At 46.4% G+C, this 24801-nt stretch overlaps 9 protein-coding genes across 14 annotated transcripts; 4 read left to right on the forward strand and 5 right to left on the reverse strand.

Annotated features, from left to right (window-relative positions):
* Nucleotides 1-4: 4 nt before the first annotated feature.
* LOC117592047 (immune-induced peptides) lies at nt 5-1159 on the reverse strand. 2 transcript variants are annotated; one of them, XM_034285533.1, is made up of 5 exons: nt 1011-1159; nt 734-946; nt 427-677; nt 157-345; nt 5-97 (listed from the first exon to the last, which is right to left on the reverse strand). In XM_034285533.1, the coding sequence occupies exons 1-5, from the start codon at nt 1060-1062 to the stop codon at nt 86-88; spliced, it is 717 nt and encodes a 238-aa protein (XP_034141424.1). In that variant the 5' UTR covers nt 1063-1159; the 3' UTR covers nt 5-85. The 2 variants fall into 2 exon arrangements, with proteins under 2 accessions (XP_034141424.1, XP_034141423.1); XM_034285532.1 differs by having other exon boundaries at nt 157-677; nt 1011-1158.
* A 228-nt stretch (nt 1160-1387) lies between these two features.
* LOC117592044 (PAN2-PAN3 deadenylation complex catalytic subunit PAN2) lies at nt 1388-6449 on the reverse strand. 2 transcript variants are annotated; one of them, XM_034285528.1, is made up of 17 exons: nt 6292-6449; nt 5972-6162; nt 5736-5905; nt 4528-5674; nt 4347-4461; nt 4161-4282; nt 4013-4103; nt 3892-3951; nt 3701-3819; nt 3464-3640; nt 3202-3398; nt 2774-3139; nt 2514-2709; nt 2242-2453; nt 1962-2183; nt 1789-1898; nt 1388-1733 (listed from the first exon to the last, which is right to left on the reverse strand). In XM_034285528.1, the coding sequence occupies exons 1-17, from the start codon at nt 6344-6346 to the stop codon at nt 1567-1569; spliced, it is 3717 nt and encodes a 1238-aa protein (XP_034141419.1). In that variant the 5' UTR covers nt 6347-6449; the 3' UTR covers nt 1388-1566. The 2 variants fall into 2 exon arrangements, with proteins under 2 accessions (XP_034141419.1, XP_034141418.1); XM_034285527.1 differs by having other exon boundaries at nt 4007-4103.
* Nucleotides 6450-6769: 320 nt separating this feature from the next.
* Nucleotides 6770-7939, forward strand: LOC117586984 (aminoacyl tRNA synthase complex-interacting multifunctional protein 1). The gene is made up of 2 exons (XM_034277385.1): nt 6770-6925; nt 6982-7939. Exons 1-2 carry the CDS (start codon nt 6773-6775, stop codon nt 7798-7800), a joined length of 972 nt encoding a protein of 323 aa, XP_034133276.1. The 5' UTR covers nt 6770-6772; the 3' UTR covers nt 7801-7939.
* Nucleotides 7940-8037: 98 nt separating this feature from the next.
* On the reverse strand, nt 8038-9110 carry LOC117586993 (protein FAM8A1). The gene is made up of 2 exons (XM_034277396.1): nt 9092-9110; nt 8038-9038 (listed from the first exon to the last, which is right to left on the reverse strand). The coding sequence occupies exon 2, from the start codon at nt 9033-9035 to the stop codon at nt 8073-8075; it is 963 nt and encodes a 320-aa protein (XP_034133287.1). The 5' UTR covers nt 9036-9038; nt 9092-9110; the 3' UTR covers nt 8038-8072.
* Nucleotides 9111-9608: 498 nt separating this feature from the next.
* Nucleotides 9609-12049, reverse strand: LOC117578780 (stromal membrane-associated protein 2). Its single transcript, XM_034264488.1, has 2 exons — nt 11706-12049; nt 9609-11428 (listed from the first exon to the last, which is right to left on the reverse strand). Exons 1-2 carry the CDS (start codon nt 11824-11826, stop codon nt 9978-9980), a joined length of 1572 nt encoding a protein of 523 aa, XP_034120379.1. The 5' UTR covers nt 11827-12049; the 3' UTR covers nt 9609-9977.
* Nucleotides 12050-12686: 637 nt separating this feature from the next.
* LOC117578779 (serendipity locus protein alpha) lies at nt 12687-15131 on the forward strand. The gene is made up of 7 exons (XM_034264487.1): nt 12687-12868; nt 12927-13106; nt 13161-13484; nt 13536-13854; nt 13917-14618; nt 14683-14784; nt 14846-15131. Exons 1-7 carry the CDS (start codon nt 12776-12778, stop codon nt 14893-14895), a joined length of 1770 nt encoding a protein of 589 aa, XP_034120378.1. The 5' UTR covers nt 12687-12775; the 3' UTR covers nt 14896-15131.
* A 116-nt stretch (nt 15132-15247) lies between these two features.
* On the forward strand, nt 15248-17364 carry LOC117578781. Of its 3 annotated transcripts, none has more exons than XM_034264490.1 (3): nt 15248-15922; nt 15995-16076; nt 16776-17364. In XM_034264490.1, exons 1-3 carry the CDS (start codon nt 15353-15355, stop codon nt 17045-17047), a joined length of 924 nt encoding a protein of 307 aa, XP_034120381.1. In that variant the 5' UTR covers nt 15248-15352; the 3' UTR covers nt 17048-17364. The 3 variants fall into 3 exon arrangements, with proteins under 3 accessions (XP_034120381.1, XP_034120380.1, XP_034120382.1); XM_034264489.1 differs by having other exon boundaries at nt 15992-16076; nt 16776-17360; XM_034264491.1 differs by lacking the exon at nt 16776-17364 and having other exon boundaries at nt 15992-16631.
* A 36-nt stretch (nt 17365-17400) lies between these two features.
* Nucleotides 17401-21362, reverse strand: LOC117578778 (protein lines). 2 transcript variants are annotated; one of them, XM_034264485.1, is made up of 2 exons: nt 20876-21362; nt 17401-20807 (listed from the first exon to the last, which is right to left on the reverse strand). In XM_034264485.1, exon 2 carries the CDS (start codon nt 20746-20748, stop codon nt 18082-18084), a length of 2667 nt encoding a protein of 888 aa, XP_034120376.1. In that variant the 5' UTR covers nt 20749-20807; nt 20876-21362; the 3' UTR covers nt 17401-18081. The 2 variants fall into 2 exon arrangements, with proteins under 2 accessions (XP_034120376.1, XP_034120375.1); XM_034264484.1 differs by having other exon boundaries at nt 20872-21362.
* A 689-nt stretch (nt 21363-22051) lies between these two features.
* On the forward strand, nt 22052-24781 carry LOC117592244 (glucose-6-phosphate isomerase). The gene is made up of 5 exons (XM_034285879.1): nt 22052-22498; nt 22817-23399; nt 23464-23703; nt 23765-24293; nt 24357-24781. The coding sequence occupies exons 1-5, from the start codon at nt 22365-22367 to the stop codon at nt 24545-24547; spliced, it is 1677 nt and encodes a 558-aa protein (XP_034141770.1). The 5' UTR covers nt 22052-22364; the 3' UTR covers nt 24548-24781.
* The last annotated feature ends 20 nt before the right edge of the window (nt 24782-24801 follow it).

The raw sequence follows: 24801 nt of genomic DNA on the forward strand, positions 1-24801 counted from the left end.
CATATCAGGCTACAAGTTTTGTTAAATTGGTTTATTATCATAAATTTGTATGATTTAAGTATATTTGTATTTAAAGTTGAATGAATTAGCTGGAGTACTGCAAAAGTAAAGGTGTTTAGAAGTTGAATTCGTTTGATATATATAGCTATCACTTACACGCTGCTCTGGTCGACCTCGACCTGAGACAATCGCATTTCCGTTTTTGTCGAGCGTTACAGTGCGTCCATCTGGACGTTTCCATACTGAAACATTCTTGTTCCACACGCCAGCCTGATCCCCACGGGCTACAAAGTTCTCTCCTTGCACACGAGCATCATTAATGCCACGGCGTCCACGTTGAATAACGTATCCTCCAGGACCGACGTCGACTGTACGACCGGGACGCTCCACGTGAAGTTGTGGGCTACGGCGTCCACGTTGAATCACATATCCTCCAGGACCAACATCTACTGTTCGGCCAGGACGTTCCACGTGAAGTTGTGGGCTACGACGTCCACGTTGAACAACATATCCTCCCGGACCGACATCTACTGTTCGGCCAGGTCGCTCAACGTGAAACTGGGGTTCTCGTCGGCTACGGCGTCCAGCATTCAAGCCACTGCCAGCGTTGTTTCCACTAACAATTTTATGCTGTCCATTTGTGGCGGTAAATCCAGGACCGCTAATGGTGTGCGTACCTAAAAATATACTCATTTAGTGGGATTCTTAGGTGGCTGATATAACTGGACTGTACCTTGTCCTCCGGCATTCTTTCGGTTCACAAATGTGTTGCCACTCCCATCCGTGTAGACGTGTTCGCCACGCGATGGAGTGTTTTGAAATTTGCCTTCTACTCCGGCCACACTGTAGGGGCCTTCATTTTGTCCCCGGATATATACCTGATTGCCAGGAGATCCAAATACATGGGGCCCATCGCGTCCGTCGTAGGTGTGTTGGGGATCGGCAGCTACAATACAGAATATAATTCGTTTAGCACTGCTGTGGACGTCCAGGCCATTGGGGTTGCTCACCGACGCATAGAACGCCACAAACCGCTAAAACGACAGAGCCGAAAGACTTCATTATGCGCTTATTCTGTGATGTTCTCAGACAGAATGCTGAGCTGCAACTGTGCTCTGCTTGACCGGCTGCCAGTATTTATAGTAACGTAGCTAAGCGATTAATGTCGCTAGACATCAAGACATTAGATCAACGACCTATTAAATTAGCAGCTGAGTGAGCTTTCAGCAGCCGCCTCTGAATTTCCCAAACGTCATAATCTTATTTGATAAGGGATCGGGAATTTCAGAAAACATTTTACAATACATGTTCGAACTGCATTCTCAACTGAGCGCACCCAAAGTTGTAAAGATTCGGCAAGGAAAAAAACAATTTGTATACATTAAAATTATTTTATACATTTAAAATCATATTCTTTTCGGTCGTTTTAGTTAAAAGTCGAATAGACAAACAAAATCAAATTCCAATTGAGAAAAAACCATAAATTGAAGGGGAAAGCTGCAGTTTTCAGATCGGTGTAGCGTTTGTACTGACGTTGGATTGGCATTGCTTGATCTCGCCCTCGAGCTATTCCTCCGGAACTTTCCACTGCAGCTGCTTTCCGCGCTCGTACAGAGTTTTGAGGGCACTCGTGAACTTTTTGTCGGCCTGCAATTTCAAATAGTGCTTGTAGAGCTGCAGAGTGGTCCGTGCATCCTCAATGGAGTCGTGCGTCTCCGACTGTATCTTTGTGCCTTAAAAATTCAAGATTAATTAGCAGATGTATCCCTTGGCGAATTATTTACAAACCCAAAAAGTGCCAGGCCAGAAAACGCAGAGACACCATTCGATGGTGTGGCATGTGGAATAGGTGCACCGTGTCGATTATTTGCTCGGAGGGCACATAGATGTTGATGACCCTAGGGTGGCACGAATTTATTTTACTGTTATCTGTTAAACTTTTAATCATTTTGAGTTCTTACCTGAAATCATTTTTGAGACCGTGACCCACAAATATGACACCAACATCAACCAGATACTTCAACTTCTGATATGAATACTTGAGAGCCGTCAGTCGCTTGTTGCTGAAGTTCGCATCCAAGTCGCCTGGCTTGATCCCAGAAAATTGCGTTAGGTAATCCACGACCTTCTCTTGTGTCGAGATGTAGTCGTCCATGAATGGTACTCCCTCGTTCGCTCCTTGTCTGTGGACCAAAGTTTTCTTCATTGTACGAAAGTACTTTTAAGTGAAGATTTACTAACCCTCGAATACAGGAAATGCGAGCTACGCTCATGTGGCATGGTTTGGTGGTCGCTGTTTTACCATCCGGACGAATTTCATTCTCCTCGGGATTAAGTGTCACGAATTCGGCATCCATTGCCACCAAGTCCCCGGACTGTGGCATTTCGTTGGATTGCAGCGGCTTCAGAGTTGCGTCTGTGCTCAGGTTGCTTGAAATGGGGCTCACCATGTCCTAATATATGCCACCGAACATTACTACATGCCACATGCCACACTGGTTCGTTACACTCACATGTAGAAACGGATTCGACAGGCAAACGGGTGAGTCGGCTGCTTCGTCGGATGGCTGCGACTCTTCGGGTGCTTCTGTTGAGTCTGGGCTGCTCGCCAAATCGGATTCCTCCTCTATGCTTCTGTAGAAGAGCACGCACGGCACCTTCCAATCCAAAGTGAACCAAACCGACTCTTGCGGCGACACAGGAGAAATGCTAAGGATACGTTGGAACAGGGTCACTTGGTAGGTTTAGAGTCAGTGTGGGAAGCAAAACCTACCTGAAATCGTTGAAAATGTACCACTGGTGCTGGGAATCCTCCGAGGATTCCGACGCTGCCAACTTCATGGTGTGGTACTGCCGCTGCACATTTATCAGGGAAACAAGGTTCTTCTGGGTGCCATCATCGACTTGGCAAACGACGGCGTGCAATGCATACATTCGATTGATCTCGCCGCTTTTTATGGATGGCTTCTGCCCCTCCTGCTGCTCCTGTTCGGCTTTCTCTGTATCCGATTGCGTTTGCACGACCAGCTCTCCCTGGTCGGTGATGGTCATGGTAAAGGTCAGCGGGAACCAAGATTTCTGACGACCGCTGGGCGAGCTGCTCGAGTTGTTTGATTGGCTCGTATGCGACGGGGACTTTCTGCAATAGTTTCATAGACATTTAAACAGATACAGCTTTGGAATATATCTAGCAACGCTAACCGATCCGGGTGCATGAAGTGGCAGTCGCTCCGCGAGCAGTTGGCCCCATAGCGACAAGGTTTGCTTGTGCTGAGGGAAGCTGATACCTCTACAGACGGCTTTTCGTTGCAGCGATTGAGATGCCGCTTCAGAAAGCCAATGTCCTTATCGTTATTGAGGCCGCAATTGATGGCCAGCATTTGCGGAAGAGACGTCACCTGGGAGGAGTAAATTCCATTAGAAATCTTAATCAGGTATATGACAGATGCGTAAAATCTCTTACCTTTACGCTCTGATTAGTTGGGGAAAACTTTTTACAGTTCTCGCAGAATGCCTGAATGCTCTTTTCCGAGCTGAGAGAACGCTTCAAAATAGTTCCAAAGTTGAAATACTGCTCACTATCTTTAATGTGAGTCGGATACGACATGTTGCAGGCCAGCAGCAGGTTCTCCTTCGATTTCTGTACAATCAACTCGTTTAAAAACTATTCTCACAAACAAAAGTATTCATTTATCTGTACCTCGACGTGGCATTTGATGCAACGGTTTATGCAGATCTGCTTGGTGCCAAATATTTTGCTTATATCCGTTTCCACATTTATCTTGCTGCGTTCCCTGTCATCATCCTTGGCGGTGTCATCTATTAATGTGGAGTAAAGCGAGGATGTATAAAATGATCAAATTAAAGAGATCCCATCCCTTCCACACCTACCACAAATTGAGTCGTAAAGATCTGTGGAGCCGCTAGTGTCGACTGTGCTCGAGCTGTCAGCTAAAACAAAACCTTTGTTTAGTATTTAGTATTCACAGCCAATCAATATTGTTACCATTACTTCGGGCTTGCACAGTGCCGCCCGCAGAAGAGTTCTTGCTGGAATCGAAGATTTCGTAGTGCATTTGATGCAGTATAAATCGGTTCCAGTTCTGTAGATGAAGTCGATGATTTTGTTGTCTATTTATAAATATATGCAAAAAGCTTACCTGTATTAATGTGATTAGGTTTACGTTTGCCGACCGATCGGTGAGGATCAAGCCCAAGGCCGAGGCCTCCGGCACAGTGCGAAAAGAACGCAGAAAATTGCTGGCTTGACAAGGCGAAGAAGCTGCAAAACAAAAGCGAAATCAAATGTACTTCACCGCTGCTATCTGAAGCAAGTTTCGACCAACCGCTACTCTTGTCCAGCATGTTGAATAGGAATCCGAGTTCGCAAGACAAGCAAAACTCCTTTGTGCAGACATGTTCGATGAGTTTCATGCGCAGCGGCTCTGTAAAGTACAGGATCTGAAAAAGGTATTTGGATAATTATTATAATACATTATATATCTTTGGCTGATCGTAATGACAGACCTGCAGCATGGAGTTGCAGTAGGAATTGGGCAGCGTCGCCTCCAATCCAGCGAAGCATGTCTGATTGTGTTGATCGAAGTCGAAGTCCTGTGTGCCCAGCTTTGTGTACTTGAGCTCAACCTTACGATATCGCCTTGGAATGATTTTGACACCGTTCTCTGCCTTCGTCACCGCCGTTGCTCCGTTTACATTAGTGCTGCCTACGCCCCCTGGTTCAATTACATACGGAATCTGATTCCGTCGAGCTGTGCGTGGATTCGGCGAGTAGCCAATGGGGCCTTGCATTTTCATGCTGCTCAGCACATCGGGCTCAATGGTCTTGGGTCTGTGGTAGCGATAGTGCAGCAGCTCCTCGGGCCAATCGGAGAACCACTGTGTGCCTGTCGTCAGGTGGGGCAGCATCACCGATGACAGCGGGAAGTTTGTATCCGTAATCGACACCACAGGCAGCTGCGGCACCACGTCTGCGAACTCAGTGTTGCGCGAGAATGGATTGAACTGCGGCTGAGGCGTTTGCACTGACGCAATCATATTTATGTGGCCCGACTGGTCGCCGAATGCCATAGCCTGCGAAGAGGAGCTTATGTCAAAGCTGAGGCACTGGCTGCCATTTGTGTTTATCTGATACATTGAAACTCGCGGTTCGCTTAGCTCGACAGTGTCGACCAGCTGAACTTGGCCGTAGCTGGACACGACGGCCAAGCGGGATGTCAGAGACGGCAGAAACTTGAGCATTTGTGGATCAATGAGAACTTGTATGGGGGAAATTAGTCGCAGCATTCGCAGGTCGTAGACCATGAGGAAGCGATCTATAGCCAGGTTGTTCTGCCTGCCGCCATAACCGCATGAGATAAGAAGGTTTCCCTGCACACTAAAGTCGGAGAGGACATTGGTATGAGTCTTAATTGTATGCTGCACACTCAAGCTGTTCAAGTCGCGCAGCGTGACTGTCCCAAACTGATCACCGGCAAAGAGATATCGCGAGTTCTTGCGCAGAACCGTGCAGCCGGCGGCGCCTACGTGTTCCAATCGGGTTTCCTTAAGCGTACGCAAGTCGAAGTCGATGAGCTCCTCCTGGAGTCCAGCCATAACCAACCGGTTAGGTGACAGCTGCAGCATGCACACCATTTCCGCCATATGATTGGATCTGTAAGCATCCCAGCCGATCCATTGAAATCATTAAATTGCTCAGACATTTCATCACTTACTTGTGAGTGAACTTGGGAAGACCTCTTCGGATTTGGTGACGCAGCGAGGTCTGCGTCAGCACTAGCACTCCCGAGTCCAAGGTTGCGATTTGACGGACTATGTCGCTGGCGTGCACTTGGAATGATGTATATTTTTGCATGGAGCTCGTATAGTAGGAGGTGACATGGCCCTGAAGATGCGAGATACGAGTTGCGTTAGCAGGGAAATATTAATGCCTCGATGAGCTTCCTCTTACTCCCTGGTTTCCCATCCACAGAAGCTCCTCATAGTCATCGAAGATGACACTGGAGACGCCAAAGTGTTCCCCCCCATCGGCGAGAACTGGGACCAGTTCCACATAGTCAGGATCGGTGGTGCCTATATTGAAGCCATTGAAACTTGGGGAAAAGTGTCCAGTGCCGCGCGGTGGGCCCCCATCGTAGGCATCTGAAACGTAAACAAAGGAGAAAGCTTTTCTGTTTGTGTGCCAGTTTCAATAATGCACACGCACACATATGCCAGCGTTTGTGTTCGTATGCACATATCGGCGAAATGGGGCTGACGTTCGACACATACTTAATATATCCTCTGAGGCGCCGATTTGATCGAAGCCACAATAAACGTAATCCATCTAATCCACTAGACTGTGCTTGGATGCATACATATATATATATATATTATTCTTTTTTGTTTTTATTTTGTAGTCGCGAATTGAGGGGCGATGAATCTGCATACCAAGGTACTTCTAACGGGGCTGTCGATATTTTGTTGTAGAGGGTATGCTCGGTGTTGCTATCGATGATTGTTGACGAGGGCATGCAAGGTGTTGCACTGGAAAGGTGTGCTTATAATTAAACTATATGATGACAATATCTAAAGTGTGGTCGATTCTATAAGTTCCACAGAAATATAAAATGTAATCAGAAATATCTGAAGACCACGAACACTCATTTTGCATTTTGTCTTCTATACTGTCTCTCTCTCCTCAGCAAAGTTCTATGCCATAACACCATAATTGAGCTTTAAATTGTTCGATTGATAAACCAATCGAAATACAATGCTGCGAATAACATCCACCGTCAGCAGGAAATACGGAATTGTGAACTTTTTAAGAAATAAGAAAAGTATAAAGACAAGAATGACATCGTTGCAGCAAATCGTAGAAAACAATGAATGCGCCTTAGCGTTGGCTGATTCCCTCCAGGAAATGGCAAGTATTAACATCTCAAAAAAATTTTGTTTTAATCTGACTTTTGCTGAAAACAGATGGCCGGGATCCAAAGTCAGCTCGTGCTGCGTAAGAAACAAGAACTCATTGCGGAAAACGCCGCACTTGAAAAAGAAATTGAAGAGGCACTGACACAGCTAGTGCAACTCGAAGTCAAGAATGGCAAGAAACAGATATTGGTCCCAGGCGCCCGAACATTCTCCACCGACGCCGCGCCGGATGCTGGCTCCAAGACAGCAGCAGCGAATGCCTCTTCCAATATGCCTGCAAGTGAGGCGAAAGCGCCATCTGCTCCACCAAAGGAGAAAAAGGTCAAGGAAAAGAAACCAGCTGCCGAGAAGCCCAGTCCCGTCGCAGAGGCTCCCGTTGATGTCGGCCGCTTGGATTTGCGCGTTGGCAAGATTGTTGAGGTGGGTCGTCACCCCGATGCGGATAGCCTGTATTTAGAAAAGATTGACTGTGGTGAAGCCGCCCCACGCACTGTCGTCTCAGGTCTGGTGAAGTTTGTGCCTCTGGAGGAGATGCAGAACCGTATGGTTGTGGTCATGTGCAATCTGAAACCAGCCAAAATGCGGGGCGTGACCTCAGAGGCCATGGTGATGTGTGCTTCGACCCCGGACAAAGTGGAAGTGCTCAGCCCACCTGTTGGCGCAGTTCCCGGCGATCTGGTTCACTGCGAGGGGTACACACGCCAGCCGGATGCTCAGCTAAATCCAAAGAAGAAGGTCTTCGAAACATGTGCTCCTGATCTAATGACCAATGCCGACCTGGTGGCATGCTACAAGGGCTCAGCCCTGCATGTTCCTGGCAAGGGCAATGTTGTTTCTCAATCACTGAAAAACGTAAATGTCAAGTAAACCAATAAACGAACGAATTCGGATATTTCCGACACTCACGCCCGTACTCCACTTACTCAGCGTTTCAGGAATTTGATTGAATTTTAATTTACAGGATTTTACATCAACGTAACGACTTTAGATTTAGTATTAACAATAACTTTTGTATTTATATATGTATAAAGTTTATGCATAAATACTCCGTACACCATTTGGCAGATCGTGTAAGGGGAACGGGGGGGGGGGGGGGGGGGGGGGGGGGGGGGGGGGTTCCTATAACTTCCGATTGATTGTTAGCGATTACGTTGTTGCTGCTGCGGCACATCGGTGCGGTATATGGCATTGGAGTTGGACTCGACGACTATCGTCTTTGTCATTATGTCGTAGGCGGTTCGGTTGTTCTTGAAGAATATCATAACGACGCAAATGGGAAACAGCAGCGTCATAACAAGGTTCTTCGCGAGGGCCCGCGCGAATGCCCTCAGCAATTTTGGGGTCTCAGCGGGATAGAGCAGGGCTCTCAGTGGTTCCCGCTGCGGCTGGAAAACAAATTGTGGCACGACGGGTGCCTGCAGAGGAAGCACTGCCTCCACATAGTGTATGCGTATCTTCATCAGCGACTTCCCAGGCGTAGCTCCGTTGTACCAGACCGTCCAAACAGCTTCATAGCAGCACACTATCATCTTGGTTAGCATCTCTATCATAAGCAGATCGGACGACATATTTATAAAGTCCATGGAGATGTCGAAGAAGTTCACAAAGAGATCCTCATCTTCCAGCGTTCTCCGCATAACGTCCTTGTCAAAATCGATATCAAAGAGATTCACTATGCCAAAGGTCACAATAATTTTCAGTATGAACAGGATGAACATGTCGATTGCCTCCGCGACGGCTCGCTTCCAAAACGGCGCCACAACATACTCATAGCCTCCCACACGCTGTATGGTCTCCTGCTGCTGGAGTTCGTCCAGCACCCGGAAGCGGTTGAAGGCGGGTGGAGCTGCAGCAGGAGTAGCCGCGCTTCCAGTTTCCTGTGCCCTTAGAGGAGAGATCGGCAGGAGGGGATTCGGTTGAAACAGCTGCGGGTAGTTGGCGAGCAGGTAATATGGAAACATTGCCATTGCATTTTGGGATATAGAAGATTGTTTTGCCCATTCAGATAGACTTGCGAAGTAGGCTTCTTTCGTTGTCAGGTCCTGGCTGATGGCTGGATCGGTAAGAAGCTTTTGCAGCTTCTCCTCGATTTGCTCGCTCATTCTAACGAACGGTTGAATTTTATTGTTGTATTTTGTATTTTCTTTTTACTAATTCTCGGGGTTGACGTGTTTTCGAGCGCCTGATAGAGGTGGAAAAACCTCGATGTTCGTTGTATTCGATGTTTTAGAGTACAATATCGATGCAACATGATGTTTTGCAAGGTAATTATTTAAAAACGAGCGGGAACGTTGTGAGCAGTAGATAACTCCCAACTTTTATACTAGAGCTGACCACTTTTGTATAAAATAAATGCACGAGATTTTGAATCAATTAATATTACACAGTTCGAAGTTGTTTAATTTATTCCTTAAAAGTAGCCACTTACAAAACGAACGCATACATTAATCCGATCCGCCAACACTCCAGCCATGATATTTAATATTCACTTTAAGAAACAAATGTGAGATTATCTTAAGATGCGGACCAATTAAAAGTACATTGCCAAATCTTTTACATTACATACTCTTTCTTTTCTTTCCTGCATGGACGATTTATGCAGAAATATATGTATTAAATACCTAGCTAATATTTCAAAAAGAACATATACATTCATTTAATTGGGAAGTGCGTTATAGGTTTTAGTTGTAGTTATTAGATTTTTATTATTTTGGTGTTACACATAGTTATAGTATAATTGGAATAGATTCAGCGAACGGGCGCCGTACTGCACTCTCTGTACTGCCCTGTCCTGCCCTGTCGTGCAAACCTTGAACATTATCTAATACATGGCTCGACGGGAGAGTCAAGTGGATAATTCTGCTATCAAGACGAATGTTTCGCTCAAACGCGTCTCAACACAACTAACTAACTGGCAAGTTGCACATCAAATGGATATAACCAAGTGTATATTCCTTACTCATCATCTCATCTGCAACGCGAGACTTACGCTTGTCTTAAAATTAATTAAAGGAATACATATACATAAATACAATGATCTGTATTTATTGCCAAACATTACCGATATTTAAGTTTCCGAATTGCTGATTCAGATTGGATGGTACTGAGGAGGCAGTGGGGCCGGACGAGGCGGCGAATCCAATCGGCCCGGCTTGGGGCAAGCCACTGGACAGGGGCTGCATGACATTCATGGAGAGGCCCGCCAGCTGTGGGTGTTGCTGCTGCTGTTGCTGTGGAACAGCCTGCGGGTGTGCCCCAAACAGGGGCATCCCACTCAGAATGCTTTGATTTGTCTGCATCAGATTCGAGCCAGATCCTTGCACGGGCAAGCTACTGCCTGTAGCATACGCACTGCCGCCAGAGTTCATAAACTGGCCACCGCCGAAGCCGACTCCACCCACGCCCGCCATGCTCATCGAATTGGCACTCGAGCTGATGGGGGCGTTGCTGAACGCGTTTGGAGCAGCCATTACAGGGGCATTATACATGCTAACTGAGTTCGGAGGCGTCATGAACTGATGCGGAATCTGCTGCTGCTGTTGCTGGTGCATGTACCCGCCAGGAGCCATGCCTGTGAAACCGCCGAAATTCAGTTGCGGATTGTGGGTGGTAGGTGCATTTCCGTACAGGGCCAGGATGCTGTCCTTGGACATCTTTCCCGACTGGTCTTTGTCGTTGGCCCCGTTTCCCAGCGAGCCTTGGTTGAAGAAGTCCTGCTCCTCCTGTGCCAATGAGTTGGGTTTTGAGGCCAGCAGGGCATCACCATTGTTCCCATTAAATTTCTCCTGGTGACCTGTGGCAGAATCAGTTGGGATTATGCCACAGCTGCTGGCACTTAGAAAGCTGGTGAAACTTTCGTTTTGAAGGTCTTGGCTAGCAGTACTGGCAGCCCCACCGCCCACTATGGGTTTAGTGGGAGATGAAAGGCCCAACAGATCACTTTCGCCGGCGCTGCTATTGCTGCTATTTAATTGTACACGATGTGTGGTCTTTGGGCTGCAGCCGCCAACTTGGTTCGGCTTGGGCTTGGGCAATGGGGCGGGTAATGGCGAGTTTTTCGATCCAGTCGCTGAGGTGGAGGCGCGCTTGTCGACACCGCTTACAACGCCACTCAGACCCAATGTGGCTTGGGTACTTTTTTTTTTCCTCTTCTGCCGCTCTAGTTCTTCATCGATTTCCTTGGCCCAGTCTACTTTCGGCGGTGACGGCGGCACCCATTCGCGGGCCAAATACTTTTTGTGTTCGTACTTTGCGCGAATAAAGTTCTCCAATGCGGTGTCCGTTTGTGGCCGTCGGAATCCATCTGGAAGCTGCGCCTCGTACACAGCGCGGGCCCTCGAGTTTCCCATTTGCTGCAGCGAGATTACTTGCTCCGGCGTCCATGTGTCCAGATTCACCGACTTGACACGAGATATATGAACGCCCAAATTCCGGTGAATGCCAGCGCAGCGGATGCACAGGAACATTCCCAAGTTCCAAGACGCCCAGCGGGGACCTGTTAATAAATACAGTTCATATTTTATAGTAGCAACTCTTTAACTCGTGACTGTACATATATATATGTATGATATGTATGTAAAAGGTGAAGAGAATTTCTTTGCAATCCTGGCAAGCTATCAAATTTATTTATCTCAATAGTGTCAAATTCTATTCAGTTGTGTACATAAGTACACACATATACACAGATAAGTATGCATGCATATGTGTACCGATGTACATCCGTGCGTCACCAGGAGCGAAATAAAGCATAAATTATGTATTGCAGTACATACCCTTGGCATCGCAGTCAACACAATATTTGTTATCTTCGTCGCGTAGCATTTGGGTTAATAAGGTTTGACATTTTTCCTGTATTAGTTTGGTGCGTTGGCCTGCATTTGAAGAAGAACTCATTTTCCTGCACTTGTTTGTCTCTTCGCCCCGATGTATTGATGTTTGTGAAGAATGTACGTGGATGTTGAGCGGGTGCGCTAGTGCAACGTGGCGTTGGCGACGAAGAGGAGCTCTAGACCTTATCTACTCTTTTGCATAGATACAAACACAAGCAAATTTTTTAATTTTGGTTTTTATCAGAAAAGTTTTTTACCGAAAAGAGTGTACGTCTGCGTAGTTATTTATCGATATAAAATATATTTTTTTGATAATATTTTGTTGGCGATATTGTTTACCGGAGAAAATGTATCTATCGATTTTGGTATATGAAATTATATTGTTTTGAAATTAATTCAGAAAAACAGTCGCGTTTGCTGTAGCGGCTCACTTTGTTATTATTCCATTCACAATTATTACTGAAAAGCATCTACATTAATATTGTTTCAAAACAACAGCGGGGTATACACAATGAATCGATATGAAAGAACCGTCGAACCATTCCTACAAAATAAAATAGGCGCATTTGTCGGGCATTTTCAATAGAAAAACTGACATACAAAAAATAAAAACTATAAAAGGATGGAAGGAGAACTGTATAGAATGAAATGAGTTGGAACCACCATTAACGCCTATATAAAGATAGGATCGGAACGACGCTATGCCGCTAGTAACTGGGATTTTTTCATCCAAACAAAAAGAAAAATCAGGGTCACGCATATATGGGGATGTATTTCATAAATAAAGACACTGCTAATCCTAACCATAGATTAGTCACCAATCCGCACCAATAACAAAGGCGCAGGTTCATTATGTTTATTTCGAAAAGATTTTCAATGGAAACGGCTGAATATCGAAATGCAACAGTGTGTGCCTAGCGCTGCCCCATCAGTTTAGGAGTGCCGCTTCAAAACAAGCCACCTTTCAAATAGATTGTTTACCTTTGCTCAAACGCTTGATAAAACTATTATTTATGGAAGTCTTGCGGAAAAAAATAGAGTTGTGCCTTCGCATACTAAACAGAGGTGTTGAAGCCACAAGTGCGAGAAATATGAACTGGCTTAATGTACGGTAAAGAACCCGCAATCTTAGAGAAGAAATTACAAAGGTTTCTTTGTTTGCAGGATTTCTGTGCGGCTCTATTGGAATTTTCATCTGCTGTCCACGAATCTTTGAGCGATCGGAAGCAGACGGCCAAAGCAAACGAGTCCGCCGAATTGGTTTGTCTTTGCCTAACTCAGATTATGGTGTGTGTGCGGCAAGTAGAGTGCACAATGAAACTGGCGTCTGGCTCTGCAGTTTCGGTAAATATCCCAACACATGTTTTTGCATCTACTAACACGTAAATGTTATGTTAGGCGAGCCACGTTTATTTTCTCGATCGCATTCGCTGGTGCCTGCAACGCCTGTTGCATCTTTATTCGAGTGAAGAGTCTACAGAAGACGGCCAGGGCCGCTCCTTCCTCAAATTGCTTGACTCCACGTTGGACACTTTAGCACTGTTCAGTTCAAGCAATGAAGAAAACAGCGATTTGATGAACTTTCCTAATACTCCCGCAGAGATCCTGTCCCTAAGCGCACAGCTGCGCGCTAACGTCGACTTGCTTTTGGGCCAGACATTGGGATTTGCGAATGTAGCCCTGCAACAGGATAAAAGGGCACTAAGTGCACTGTGTCAGAAGGTATGCTGATCGATATTCCATTCACAGCATACTTATACTTTGTCACTTAAGGTGATTCGCGAGCTCAGCGCGTTCCAAGATGAATGCAAAGACCCGAACACGCCAAGCTCCAATCTAAAGCTGAAATCCATGACACTGGAACAGGCGCTTTATCAGTTAGAAGATTTCATCAATGATGCCTTGCTGCGTCTGGTGTTTACCTGCTTTTTGGATTTTCAAAAGTTCTCAGTGGACAAGATCAGGACCCTTTTGAGGAGCAGTTCGGAGGATGAAGCTATAGCTGATGAGTTTATTGCCGATTTCGATGTGAACATCGATCGAGCCACCCAGATTGGTATCTTTGCAATTGCCTTTGCCCCCAACTTGAAAAGTATGCAATCATGATATTCTATATAGATAAATGGGCACAACTCATTCATTATTTTACCACAGTGAAAACAATGATGCGCAGCTGTCTGGCATCCTTTGAGTCGCTGGACACTAGCCTGATACCTTCCCTGCAGGCCAACGGCTCCGACCTGTACTCGGACGTTTTGGAGCAGCACTTCGACGAGGAAGTGTCCAAGTTTAAGGCTGCGCTACAGGAGATCATTGAAAGTCGCGCGTTTCTTGGCTGCTGCTTGGAGATACTCACGGCAGGCATTAGTGCTGCCGAAAAGCACTACGAAAAATGCGCATTGGAGGACTTGCTGCAAATGGCTCTGTTCGTGTTGGAGCATTTTCAGGTGGAAGTCAATCGAAAGGTTTTGGCTGAGACGAAGCTTCAGGTCGGGCAGGAGTACTTGCAGCAGTTCATACGAATACTACGCGAGTGCAAGGCCATACTGATGTGTGCGTCCCAGGTGGAGCAGAAACGTATCATCAAGCGCTTCAAGATCCTTCGGACGATTTTGCGCAAGCTTCATGGCTGTATCGGAGCTTCGAGCCAACGAGAAGAGGGCCCGAGTGTTTTGGACTCCCATTTGGTGGAAGAATCCCAAGAAGAACCCAGCTTTTCGGGCATTGCGACTAGCCACTGCAGCATCCTGTACGACACAGTGCGTAACAGAAGATTGGTGGTTAGACCCACCGACACGAAGCCTAAAGAAAGAAATCAGCAAATCCTAAAGCCAGGCAACTACAGTGTCCGCCGTCGTAAGTAGCATTTGAACTCTTTCTAATTTATGAAATGATCTCTAGAACGTGCGCTTATTTGCAGGAGAAAGTCTGCGCACTGTGATGTTTAAGCGACAAAATATGGCGGAGAGCAAGCGAATGTATACCACAATCAGTAATCAATCTGCAAATCTCCAGATAACTGGTAAGTCTGAAATAAAGGATTGCTTTGTTTGAATATATCGCGATTTGAAATATTATTCTAGACATACTCGAACAACTTACTGGAATGTCAACTGGTTTCTTTGAATGTTAACCGCGTTGATCTTTCATTATCAGATTGTAAATAATTGAAAATAGTTTTAAGCCCTCCATAATCGAAGCTCCGCGATTTGAATTAACGTACATCAAAAGCTAAATGGCATTGGGCAGGTGCGACAAGTACGGCAAGGGAGACATACACACGTAGATTTGTATGGTATTTTGGTGGTGGAGAGCGTTGAATAAGAAACAGTTGTTTGGCTGTTGCAAAAATAAAGCAATATATTAAGTAAAATATAAAATAAAAAGTACACTTGTTGGTGCAACGGAGCATCTCTTTGGCCATCTATTTTGTGTTCAATTACAAAATGTGAAGCCGTGTGGTGGCCCTAGTCCATATCGATTTTCCGACTCAAACACAACTTCGACTTTAATCGCTGGCAGATACACACAGCTACCTATTTGAGTGTTTAATAGTCAGCAACAAATGTTTAATGGTTAGGTGTTAGACCATGCAATCACAATTCGGCGACAAGTTCATTTCTGAGGATGAAGTCGATGAAGGCCCATCCACGGCCAGTGGTCAAACAAACAATCACCATGTAGTCCCGCTGGGAATCCTCATGGTACTCTGCACAATGTATCTCGTGGTCGCTGGGGCGCAATGCAATTACAGATACTATTTCGAGCCCGGCGTGTCTGCCCTCGACATATACGATCCCGATGTCTCTCTCGACGAAGGCTATCCGGAATCCATTGAGGACGTGCCAGCAAGCAACCTCGGATGCACAAAGCTTGAGGTCTTCGGAAAGGAAACCGCACAACCAAATGGCACCTCTCCCTCTGGCAACCAAATGGCAAAGCCATCTCAGTCCAAGGCCGCCAAGCGAACTCGAAATGGATCAGGTGGAAGCGCTGCTAGTAAGCGCACTCGTGGGGCTAAAGCTCTGGAAAATAACCGGAGAAAGCAGGAGACCGCCAAGAAGAGCAACACGGCTGAGCCCATAATATATCTGTTTGCCCTGGTCTTCATTTATCTGCTCCTGAAGGCAGCATCCGACATCAATCAGCACTACAAGTCGGTAAGAATAATACTTCCTAAGCCGTCTGCTGCATATATTCCAATAAATTTTGCATATTTTGATTAACAGAAGAACAAAGGAGACAAACGTTTGCGCCGTTGCTCGTTGCAATCCTATGCGCAAATACACAAGCAGGATCGGAGGGCCTCAAAAGGTATTTCTCCAAAAACTTTGCCAAAATTTTAGGGGTTTCATGTAACTCGCTGGGCCGAAGATTACACATCCGTTCAGGTTAAAGAGGGAACAACTTAAACATCTAAATGTTATCTACTCTACTCTACTTGTATTTACTACTACCATTAATTTTTTTATGTCTAGAAACTTTATATACTGTGAAGCACTTGTCCATTATGAGAGCTGTCTTCCTGACTATTTCAGAAGAACAACAAACCCCTTTATATATTGTATACTTTTGATCTCTAAAATCCTTGCAAGGCACCTGTACTTTAGTGATATAATTAGACTAGCGTGTTGAAATATGTATGTATGTCTGTCCTCACACTCTGCTCTGCCTATCTTCCACTCCCGTGCTGTGTGAAACTGTACTGAATGTAAGATATGTGTGTGTATCTATGCATCTACTACTTACTGGCATACTCTGTCCAACTATGCTTTACTATATATATTTATTGATGTGTGTAAACGTAAAATAAATCAATTACTGTGCGCTTCCTGTGATCACTTTACGAGTATGTAGCCATGCCCATGAGCTTGCGTTTTATTTGACTTTACCCCATGGGCGTGTTACTGTTGTTACATTACTGCTGAACTCTGCCATATGAACTGATCTGACACTATCTGATCTTCACTTTCTGCACGCACGCACACACACACACGCGCTAATTCATCTCAGTACTGCTCGAAGAGTCGGCGGTTTTCCGGCGCAGGCACATACTATTGGGAGAGGTGCGAGCCGCGTCGGTTGACCGCTACAAGTACATACTAAACGAGGAGGGAAGCCACACCGTGTGCACCCCAAAGACACTCGATCACCAGCACAGGGCCACAGCCCCATCACCGTTAGCATACAGACCGGCAGGAGATCGAGATCCTGCAGCACGCTCTGCTGGTAAACACGAACAGTCACCGCAGTCACGGTATGGTATGTCACACAAACAGCTCTAAGCCAAACTGTTTTCTCCCCCAGAGACGCGTCTAAATCGCCGCTCATCCGTACCCATCAGCATTGACTATCAAACTGTTCATGTCTCAAATATCAGTCCATACTCTTCCGAGTTGGCCAGACGTGGCTCTGGTATCAGCATCACGGGTCCGAATCCGCTAAATTTAGATCCAAACGCCGACTCGAAACGTCGCGTCCGCATGATAAATCGTCATTAAATCCAGCGTCCTATCAATATCAATGAATACTTCAACAACGATCAACAAGACAATCGAATCTATAGAGAAGACTTCACACAGAGTACATAATAATTGGATAAATCATTGCCATCATCGATGTGTATTGTTTTTTGTGGTTGTTCTTAATGCGTTTTTCTTTTAATCAGTTAATCAGTTAATTAATTCATTAAGCTATAGTATTATTCAAGTATTTTAGAACCTACCCCAACCCGCCCATGCAATCCATGAAGACACCAATATTTGTACACACTTTTCACGAATTGCACAAGCGGCGAGCGGTGAAACGAGAAAAATGAACTCCCCATCCATTTAGCCAATTTCTATGGTACATTACTCTACTTAGGGCAAGATTAAAACAATCTTAGGCTAGCGTAGTTTGGAGTTCAGTACCTACAACATTACCATTAACTACGAACTAACTACTACAATCTTGTGATGCTCTTTGCAATGACAATTACATACGTTTATGTATCCAGATTGTTAGGACAGGACGACCTTCGAAGCGGATGACAGAAAGCTTAGTTACATATCTTAACTCTCATCGTATTATTGGATTATTGAGTCGGAATGGAACGTTAATTTGGAGAGATAGAGATATGGAATATGGATAAAGGAATTTGCCTGCAATCAGCAGGGGCACGATGTGGCTTAGATCTAGTACACTACAAGGATAATCTACAAGGATTATTCATTATCGAATTTTGCGCTAGCTTCTCCTATTACATTAAATTTTAAAATAAATTACGTATTTTAATTGCATGCGTTTAGACAGGGCAGGGCAGGGCAGGGCAGGGCATTTAACTAAGCTCGTTTCCCTCGTAGAGACTTTCGCAACTCTCCAGCAGACGCAGCACCGGTGATATGTCGTACGGATAGAGCTGGCGGGAGACCAGGCGAGATATTTGCAGGCGCAGTCGGATCAGCACGCCCATGGCCTCGTCCAGCATGGCGTTGCCCATGCCAAAGCTGTGGCAGCTGTGCACAAACATGGTCCAGTTCATGCGAATGTATTTGAGCAGCCGCAGCAGATACAGTAAGAAGCAGGTCTCGTTGCTCACCAGCAGGTCCAGCAGCAGGTCCGAGCTGTTCGACGTCATCTTGAGGAACTCCAGAAACGTATACACAGGATTCAGCATGGAAACAAGTTCGGGAAAGGCATTGTTGCGGAAGGAAATGCCCGACGTCACGTCCAGGGTGCAGACCATGGCCTCGATCAGGTGATCGTCCTGGTCATCGAATAGATGGATCAGGATCTTGCTGAAATGACACTCCGGGTGGAACTCCAGGGTCTGCTTGATGAACGTTTCCAGCTTGCTCAGCACATCCCGAATGGAGCGTTCGATGAGCATCATGTCCTGGAAGGCATCATAATCGCTCGAGTCAATCGAAGAGTCGGACGAATCGCTGCGAATCTCCTTCACTGTCACCGCAATCGACTTCAGCACCAGCAGCACCATCTTCTGCAGCAGCGTCTTGTCCATTTCGATTAGATCAAGCGGTGGCATTGGCGCTCCATCCTCGCCTGCATCCTGCGGCGCAACATCTGCGGATCGAGCCATTGTCGATATGGCAATGGCGCCATTCGCATAGACGAGAGGTGTGCCGTTGTAGCCAATCAGGCTGACCATATTGTCCGGCTGGCGACGCGGCAGGGATTCGAGTATGCGAAACCCACGGACATGGCACACGATCTGGTGGGCCAGCTTGCAGGTCTCCTCGGGCAGCATGTCCTGCAGCGCTAGCGTGGAGCCATAGCACAGGGCCTCATTGAACAGGCACAGCATTTGCTTGTACACGGTGCACGACAGGCTGTGGTTGAGCAGAAGCTCAAATTTGTCCAGCTGGGCGTAGTAGGGTCTCGTCTCGTCGATGGACAGATTGGCCTTCACCGAAATGATGTTCTCCCACAGCTGCAGGAAGTTGAGAACGCAGTGCTCCGCCGTATCCTGGTGTGTCGGAGCCATCAGCTCCGACATGTTCTTCACCAGCGTGGGCCACTTGTGCTCCAGCTTCTGTATCGTGATGCACTTCAGGTGAGTGGTGTCAAAGCTCTCGGAGTCGGTGAGAGTGACCACGTGACAGCCGCCGGGCACGGATGCGGGTTGTGCTGGATGAGGGCTTATCGTATCATCATCGTACAGGCCGCCGTTCCGTCTGCGCCTCTCCGTCTCCCTATCTCTGCTCTCTGACTCCCTTTCGGTCTCGCCCGCTGCATCCTCTCTGAACTGTAGCGCAAAGTAGTTGGTCGCCAGCGGTTGATCCTGCACGGGGAAGTGCATGTAGCTCACAGCGGCATCCGCTGGCAGGGCCATGGACGATGCAGCAGCGCCAGCAGCACTCGTGTTCGTCATCCAGTCATCGTCCAGCGGATGCGTCTCCATGTCTTTCCATTCGACGATGCGCTTGATAATGTCCAGGCTGAAGTGGATCTTCTGCACTGCCGCCTGGTCGAGCTGCTCGAAGTTGAAGAGCTGGTCAACGATTTTCTGCAGCCACTCGTCGTTCAGTTCCTGTTTGGCAATCACCAGAAATGCGGCTAGCACACGTCCCGCCAGAAATTGCACATAGGAATTGTTGTAGCCCGCCAGCACGATGATCTCGTCAATGAGCTTGTTGTCGTTCCGGATCAGCGCATCGCAGACGTCCATTATTCTCGTACAAATGAAGCCCTTGGCATTCTGCTTCAGGTAGATGTCGAACAGCAGCTGCAGGTTGGACAGGAACTGCAGCAGCTTGTTGGTGGGCCACTCCCTAAGGTACGCGATCCGTTTCTGGCCGTTTGTGTCCTGCGAGTAGTGCGACTGGAACGGCTTGCGAAGCGTTCGCTCCGAAACGCCGCACAGGCACTGGCGCGTCAGCGACTGCTCGAATTCCAGCATATCATCAATTGATGACGATGATGATGCCGACGCCATGCAGTTGCTCCTATTGCTAATATTACTACAACTACTGCTGCTGCTGATGCTGCTGCTGGTGGTGGTGGTGATGGTCAGCAGATCTGGCAGCTTTGCGGCACGATCCACTTCGTCCTTTGTGGTCTCCGGTTCGGTTTGCAGCTCGGATTGTGGCAAGATATTGTGGACTAAGCTCTGTACACTGAGCAGCTGGGCATAGGAGGCCGCCCTCGAGCTGCATGGCGTCGCTGTGGGTGAGTTGTTGGTGCTGCTGGGCGTTGACAGCGAGTGCGTGGAGGACGAGGAAAGCGATGAGCAAAGATGATGATTCTTATTGTTGCTATTGGCATCGAGGGCATCCCGCCGATCTAAAATGTCTGGCGGCGACGGTGGCGGGGGCAATGACTTGGAGCCAACTTTGATTTGCTTCTCAATTTTCTGTCTCTTGGTCTGCGGCTGTTCGTTGTGAGCGGTGGCAGCAACCGTTGAGCAGGGGCAGGCATCGGCGATGCTGCCACTTGAACCACTGCCAGCTCCGGCTCCAGATCCAGCTCCAGAGGCTGTGTCCATGTTCTGTGACGTACCCGACGTCTTTGGAATATTTTACTGGCTAATACTTCACGTGTCCGCTGTAATTTATGGGTCCGTTTAGGTTACAAAATCAATACAGCAGCCCGACTCGAATCCACATACATACGAAAAAGTATTCCAATTTTGTTGGCGTTGCACTGCCACAGCCCAAGCCAGTAACAGCTTCCGTGCTACGCGCACACAAGGTTACGTGTGCAGAGAGTCGGTTCCTTGGTTTAAAATGCTCTTTTTTAGCAGTTATGCCTGTTTATTTGTGGCAGATGCAGTCGATATACCTGTAGCCAGGTGGGCTGATTGCTTTTCCTAACATTTTATACGACCACAATATGTTTTTTACACACTTGTTGCTCACTTGCCACTGGACATGCCAATGTTTGTATTAGTTTCACTTCACTCTTTTGCCTAGCCGATTCTTTTGCCACTGTTTCACTACAGATTACGATGCACACGGTAGGCCAGAACATACAGCTCCTCTTGTTTATATGTTTTGCATTAGTTTTATTTTGTTTTATTATATATATTTGTTGAAAAAAACAACTACCTCTCTTTCTGTTAAAGTAGCGAGCGCGTCGCCATCTTTTAGGCAGTGTGACCGTGGCTTTACTGATGAAATATATATTACGACCCTCCAAAACATACCGAAATATACCTTCTTATTTACAAATATACCGTAAATATACAGAGGAAATACCGAAGTCAGAAAACTTAACCCGCTCTATTTAAACAATTAAACATCTTGAGTGGGTAATTATTCTGTGTGTTGTTTTCTCTTTTCTTACAAAAAAAGGATCACGAGAATGACCTTTCGCCTAGAATACGATAGAAATGTTCAAGTTTCTTAATATATTTATATTTTATTATTTATTTATTATATTTGTGAGTAAATTGAAATACCCGCTGTTCAAATATGGGTTAGTATTCTCTAGATTTCTTGTCCTGGTCTCCATGAACCGCCAATATTTATTGAGAAGGCTAGTGAGTAATTTCATAGGAGCCTGAGATGACAAACGTTTCCTCAATTCTGTAATACCTATTTTCTTTCGGGTGATTCAAGTATCGATAGTTGGAGTTCTTTACATATAGTTGGCAACTCTGATATCGCTGTGTTGCCATCCTGGGGGAAAAAGAAACTTGCCAACAAGGTTTGTTTAATTCTTAAAAAACGATCATTAACGATCGACAAGGATTGTCAAATTGAACAAGTAAATTAAAAATTGTATGTATTTCGGAACACAAGTTCATTCAGCGCCTGTTTGCAAAATCAAAACAAAAGCTTGACCGGCGACGTGGCAACTCCGAGAGTTGTTTTTCATTTGACATTGAAGGAATATTTGACAAATTCCAGCGGTTACCGAGAACAGGACTTTGGGAAAATTGCTGCGCGGTTCAGTACGATAATATTAATAACGGCGAAGTTGTGGGCCTGTGTTCCGGAAATATACCGGATCCATAGAAAACAGAACCTGTGTGTGGTGCCAGGAACAGTAACAACCGTATTTAAGTGAAGTGTCGCGATTTGCTTTTGCAGTTGACTTGTGTTTTTTGTGACTTTAAGTTGTGTTAACGAGACCCACCTCCCACCTCCCCAAAGAAAAATGGCTGGAACCCTGCCCGCTCTCAACGAGGAGCCCGCTTTCAAAAAGCTTCAGGAGTACTACAATGCTAATCACAAGCAAATTATTATCAAAGATTTGTTTGTGAAAGATCCAAAGCGGTTTTCCAAGTACAGGTGAGTGGGCGGCAGAATGAGAAAGGACCAAGGAGAAAGTGTGTGTATGCATAACGATGGAGTAGTATACCAACAAGTTCTTATGCATACACACACATAAATTGAAAAGAATGTGTATGCATACACACTTTCGTACATACATATACGTACATACATTTGTATGTACTTTTACTTTCATCATCGAATGTTTTATTTCAAGTTCGCTACGGACTCGTTTGTCCTTGCATAAGGTCAAAGTAATGACCTTTGCTGGTAGCAGTTGTCGCCTTTGCTTTGAGGTCAAGTGAATTTCAATGTTAACGTTCACATTTTTATCAGCCTACGTCTGAGTACCCCAAATGATGGCGAGATACTGCTGGACTACTCCAAGAACCGCGTCAACGATGAGGTGTGGCCCTTGCTCATCGAGTTGGCCAAGTCGCGGCGAGTGGAGCAGGCCCGCGATGCAATGTTCAGTGGCCAGCACATCAACATCACCGAGAATCGTGCCGTCCTCCATGTCGCGTTGCGCAATCGGGGTGCAGACCCGGTGCTTGTGGACAACAAGGATGTGATGCCAGATGTGCGCGCCGAGCTGCAGCACATGAAGGAGTTCACCAACAAGGTCATCTCTGGAGTGTGGCGTGGGAGCACTGGCAAACAGATCACCGATGTGGTTAACATTGGGATCGGTGGCTCCGACCTGGGACCCCTGATGGTCACCGAGGCGCTGAAACCCTACGGCAAGGGGCTATACTCCCATTTCGTGTCCAACATCGACGGCACCCACATGGCGGAGGTTCTGAAGAAGGTCAACTACGAGACAACATTGTTCATTATCGCGTCAAAGACCTTCACCACTCAGGAGACCATCACCAATGCGACATCGGCCAAGACCTGGCTGTTGGAGCATACCAAGGATGTAGGTCGATTGCCTTTTCTGTCGTATGCATTTATTATAGATTTTCCACATTTTGCGCTTCTAGGCGGATGCCGTTGCCAAGCATTTCGTGGCTCTGTCGACCAACAAGGAGAAGGTCACTGCCTTCGGCATCGATAGCGCCAATATGTTCGGCTTCTGGGATTGGGTGGGAGGACGCTACTCGCTCTGGTCGGCTATTGGACTTTCCATTTGCTTGTCCATTGGCTTCGAGAACTTTGAGCAGCTCTTGGATGGTGCCCATTACATGGACAATCACTTCAAGTCAACGCCACTGGACAAGAATGTACGTAAAGATTTGTGAGCAACTCCTAACATGTTTAAATATTTGTTGGTATGGTTTTCAGGCTCCCGTCATTCTGGCTCTGCTCGGCGTCTGGTACTCCAACTTCTACAATGCTGAAACGCACGCCCTGCTGCCATACGATCAGTACTTGCACCGCTTTGCCGCCTATTTCCAGCAGGGCGACATGGAGAGCAACGGAAAGTTCGTTAGCAAGTCGGGCAAGCCAGTTCAATATAGCACTGGTCCGATTGTGTGGGGCGAGCCAGGCACCAATGGCCAACACGCCTTTTACCAGCTCATCCATCAGGGCACTCGCCTGATTCCATGCGACTTCATTGCCCCCGCCCAGACGCACAATCCCATTGCCGGCGGCAAGCACCACAAAATTCTACTCTCAAATTTCCTAGCCCAAACGGAGGCACTTATGGCTGGCAAGACCGCCGATGAGGCCAAGCAGGAGCTAACCAAGGCCGGATTGTGCGGCAACGAGCTGGAAAACTTGCTGCCGCACAAGGTGTTCGCTGGCAATCGACCCACCAACTCAATTGTCGTGAAGAAAGTGTCACCATTTACTCTGGGCGCATTGATTGGTACGTTTGACCGATTTGACTTTCACGGAATCAATTAATAATTGAAATCATTTAATTTTTCAGCACTCTACGAGCACAAGATCTTTGTGCAAGGCATCATTTGGGACATCAACTCATTCGATCAATGGGGCGTTGAATTGGGCAAGCAGCTGGCCAAGGCCATTGAGCCGGAGCTCGACACTTGCGCCGAGGTCTCCTCTCACGACAGTTCCACCAACGGACTAATCAATTTCCTCAAAGCAAACTGGAAGTAAATTTGTTCGTCCATTTGCTGACAACTAAAATGAAATGAAACCACACACACACACACACACCACACACAAACACACACCTATTAGTAGTTACTGAGCTGTTATTGAATGAGCTTCTACTTATGTATACTCAAACTACCTACGGAAAAGAAAGCGTAACTCTGTTCTTGGCACTATATTCTACCATATTATTATAGATTGGAAAATGGAAATGAAATGTTTACGTTTGCTTGCTAATGACAAAATCTCATGTCATG

Source organism: Drosophila guanche, unplaced genomic scaffold (genome assembly GCF_900245975.1).
Source record: "Drosophila guanche unplaced genomic scaffold, DGUA_6, whole genome shotgun sequence".
In the NCBI taxonomy this organism is placed as follows: domain Eukaryota; kingdom Metazoa; phylum Arthropoda; class Insecta; order Diptera; family Drosophilidae; genus Drosophila; species Drosophila guanche.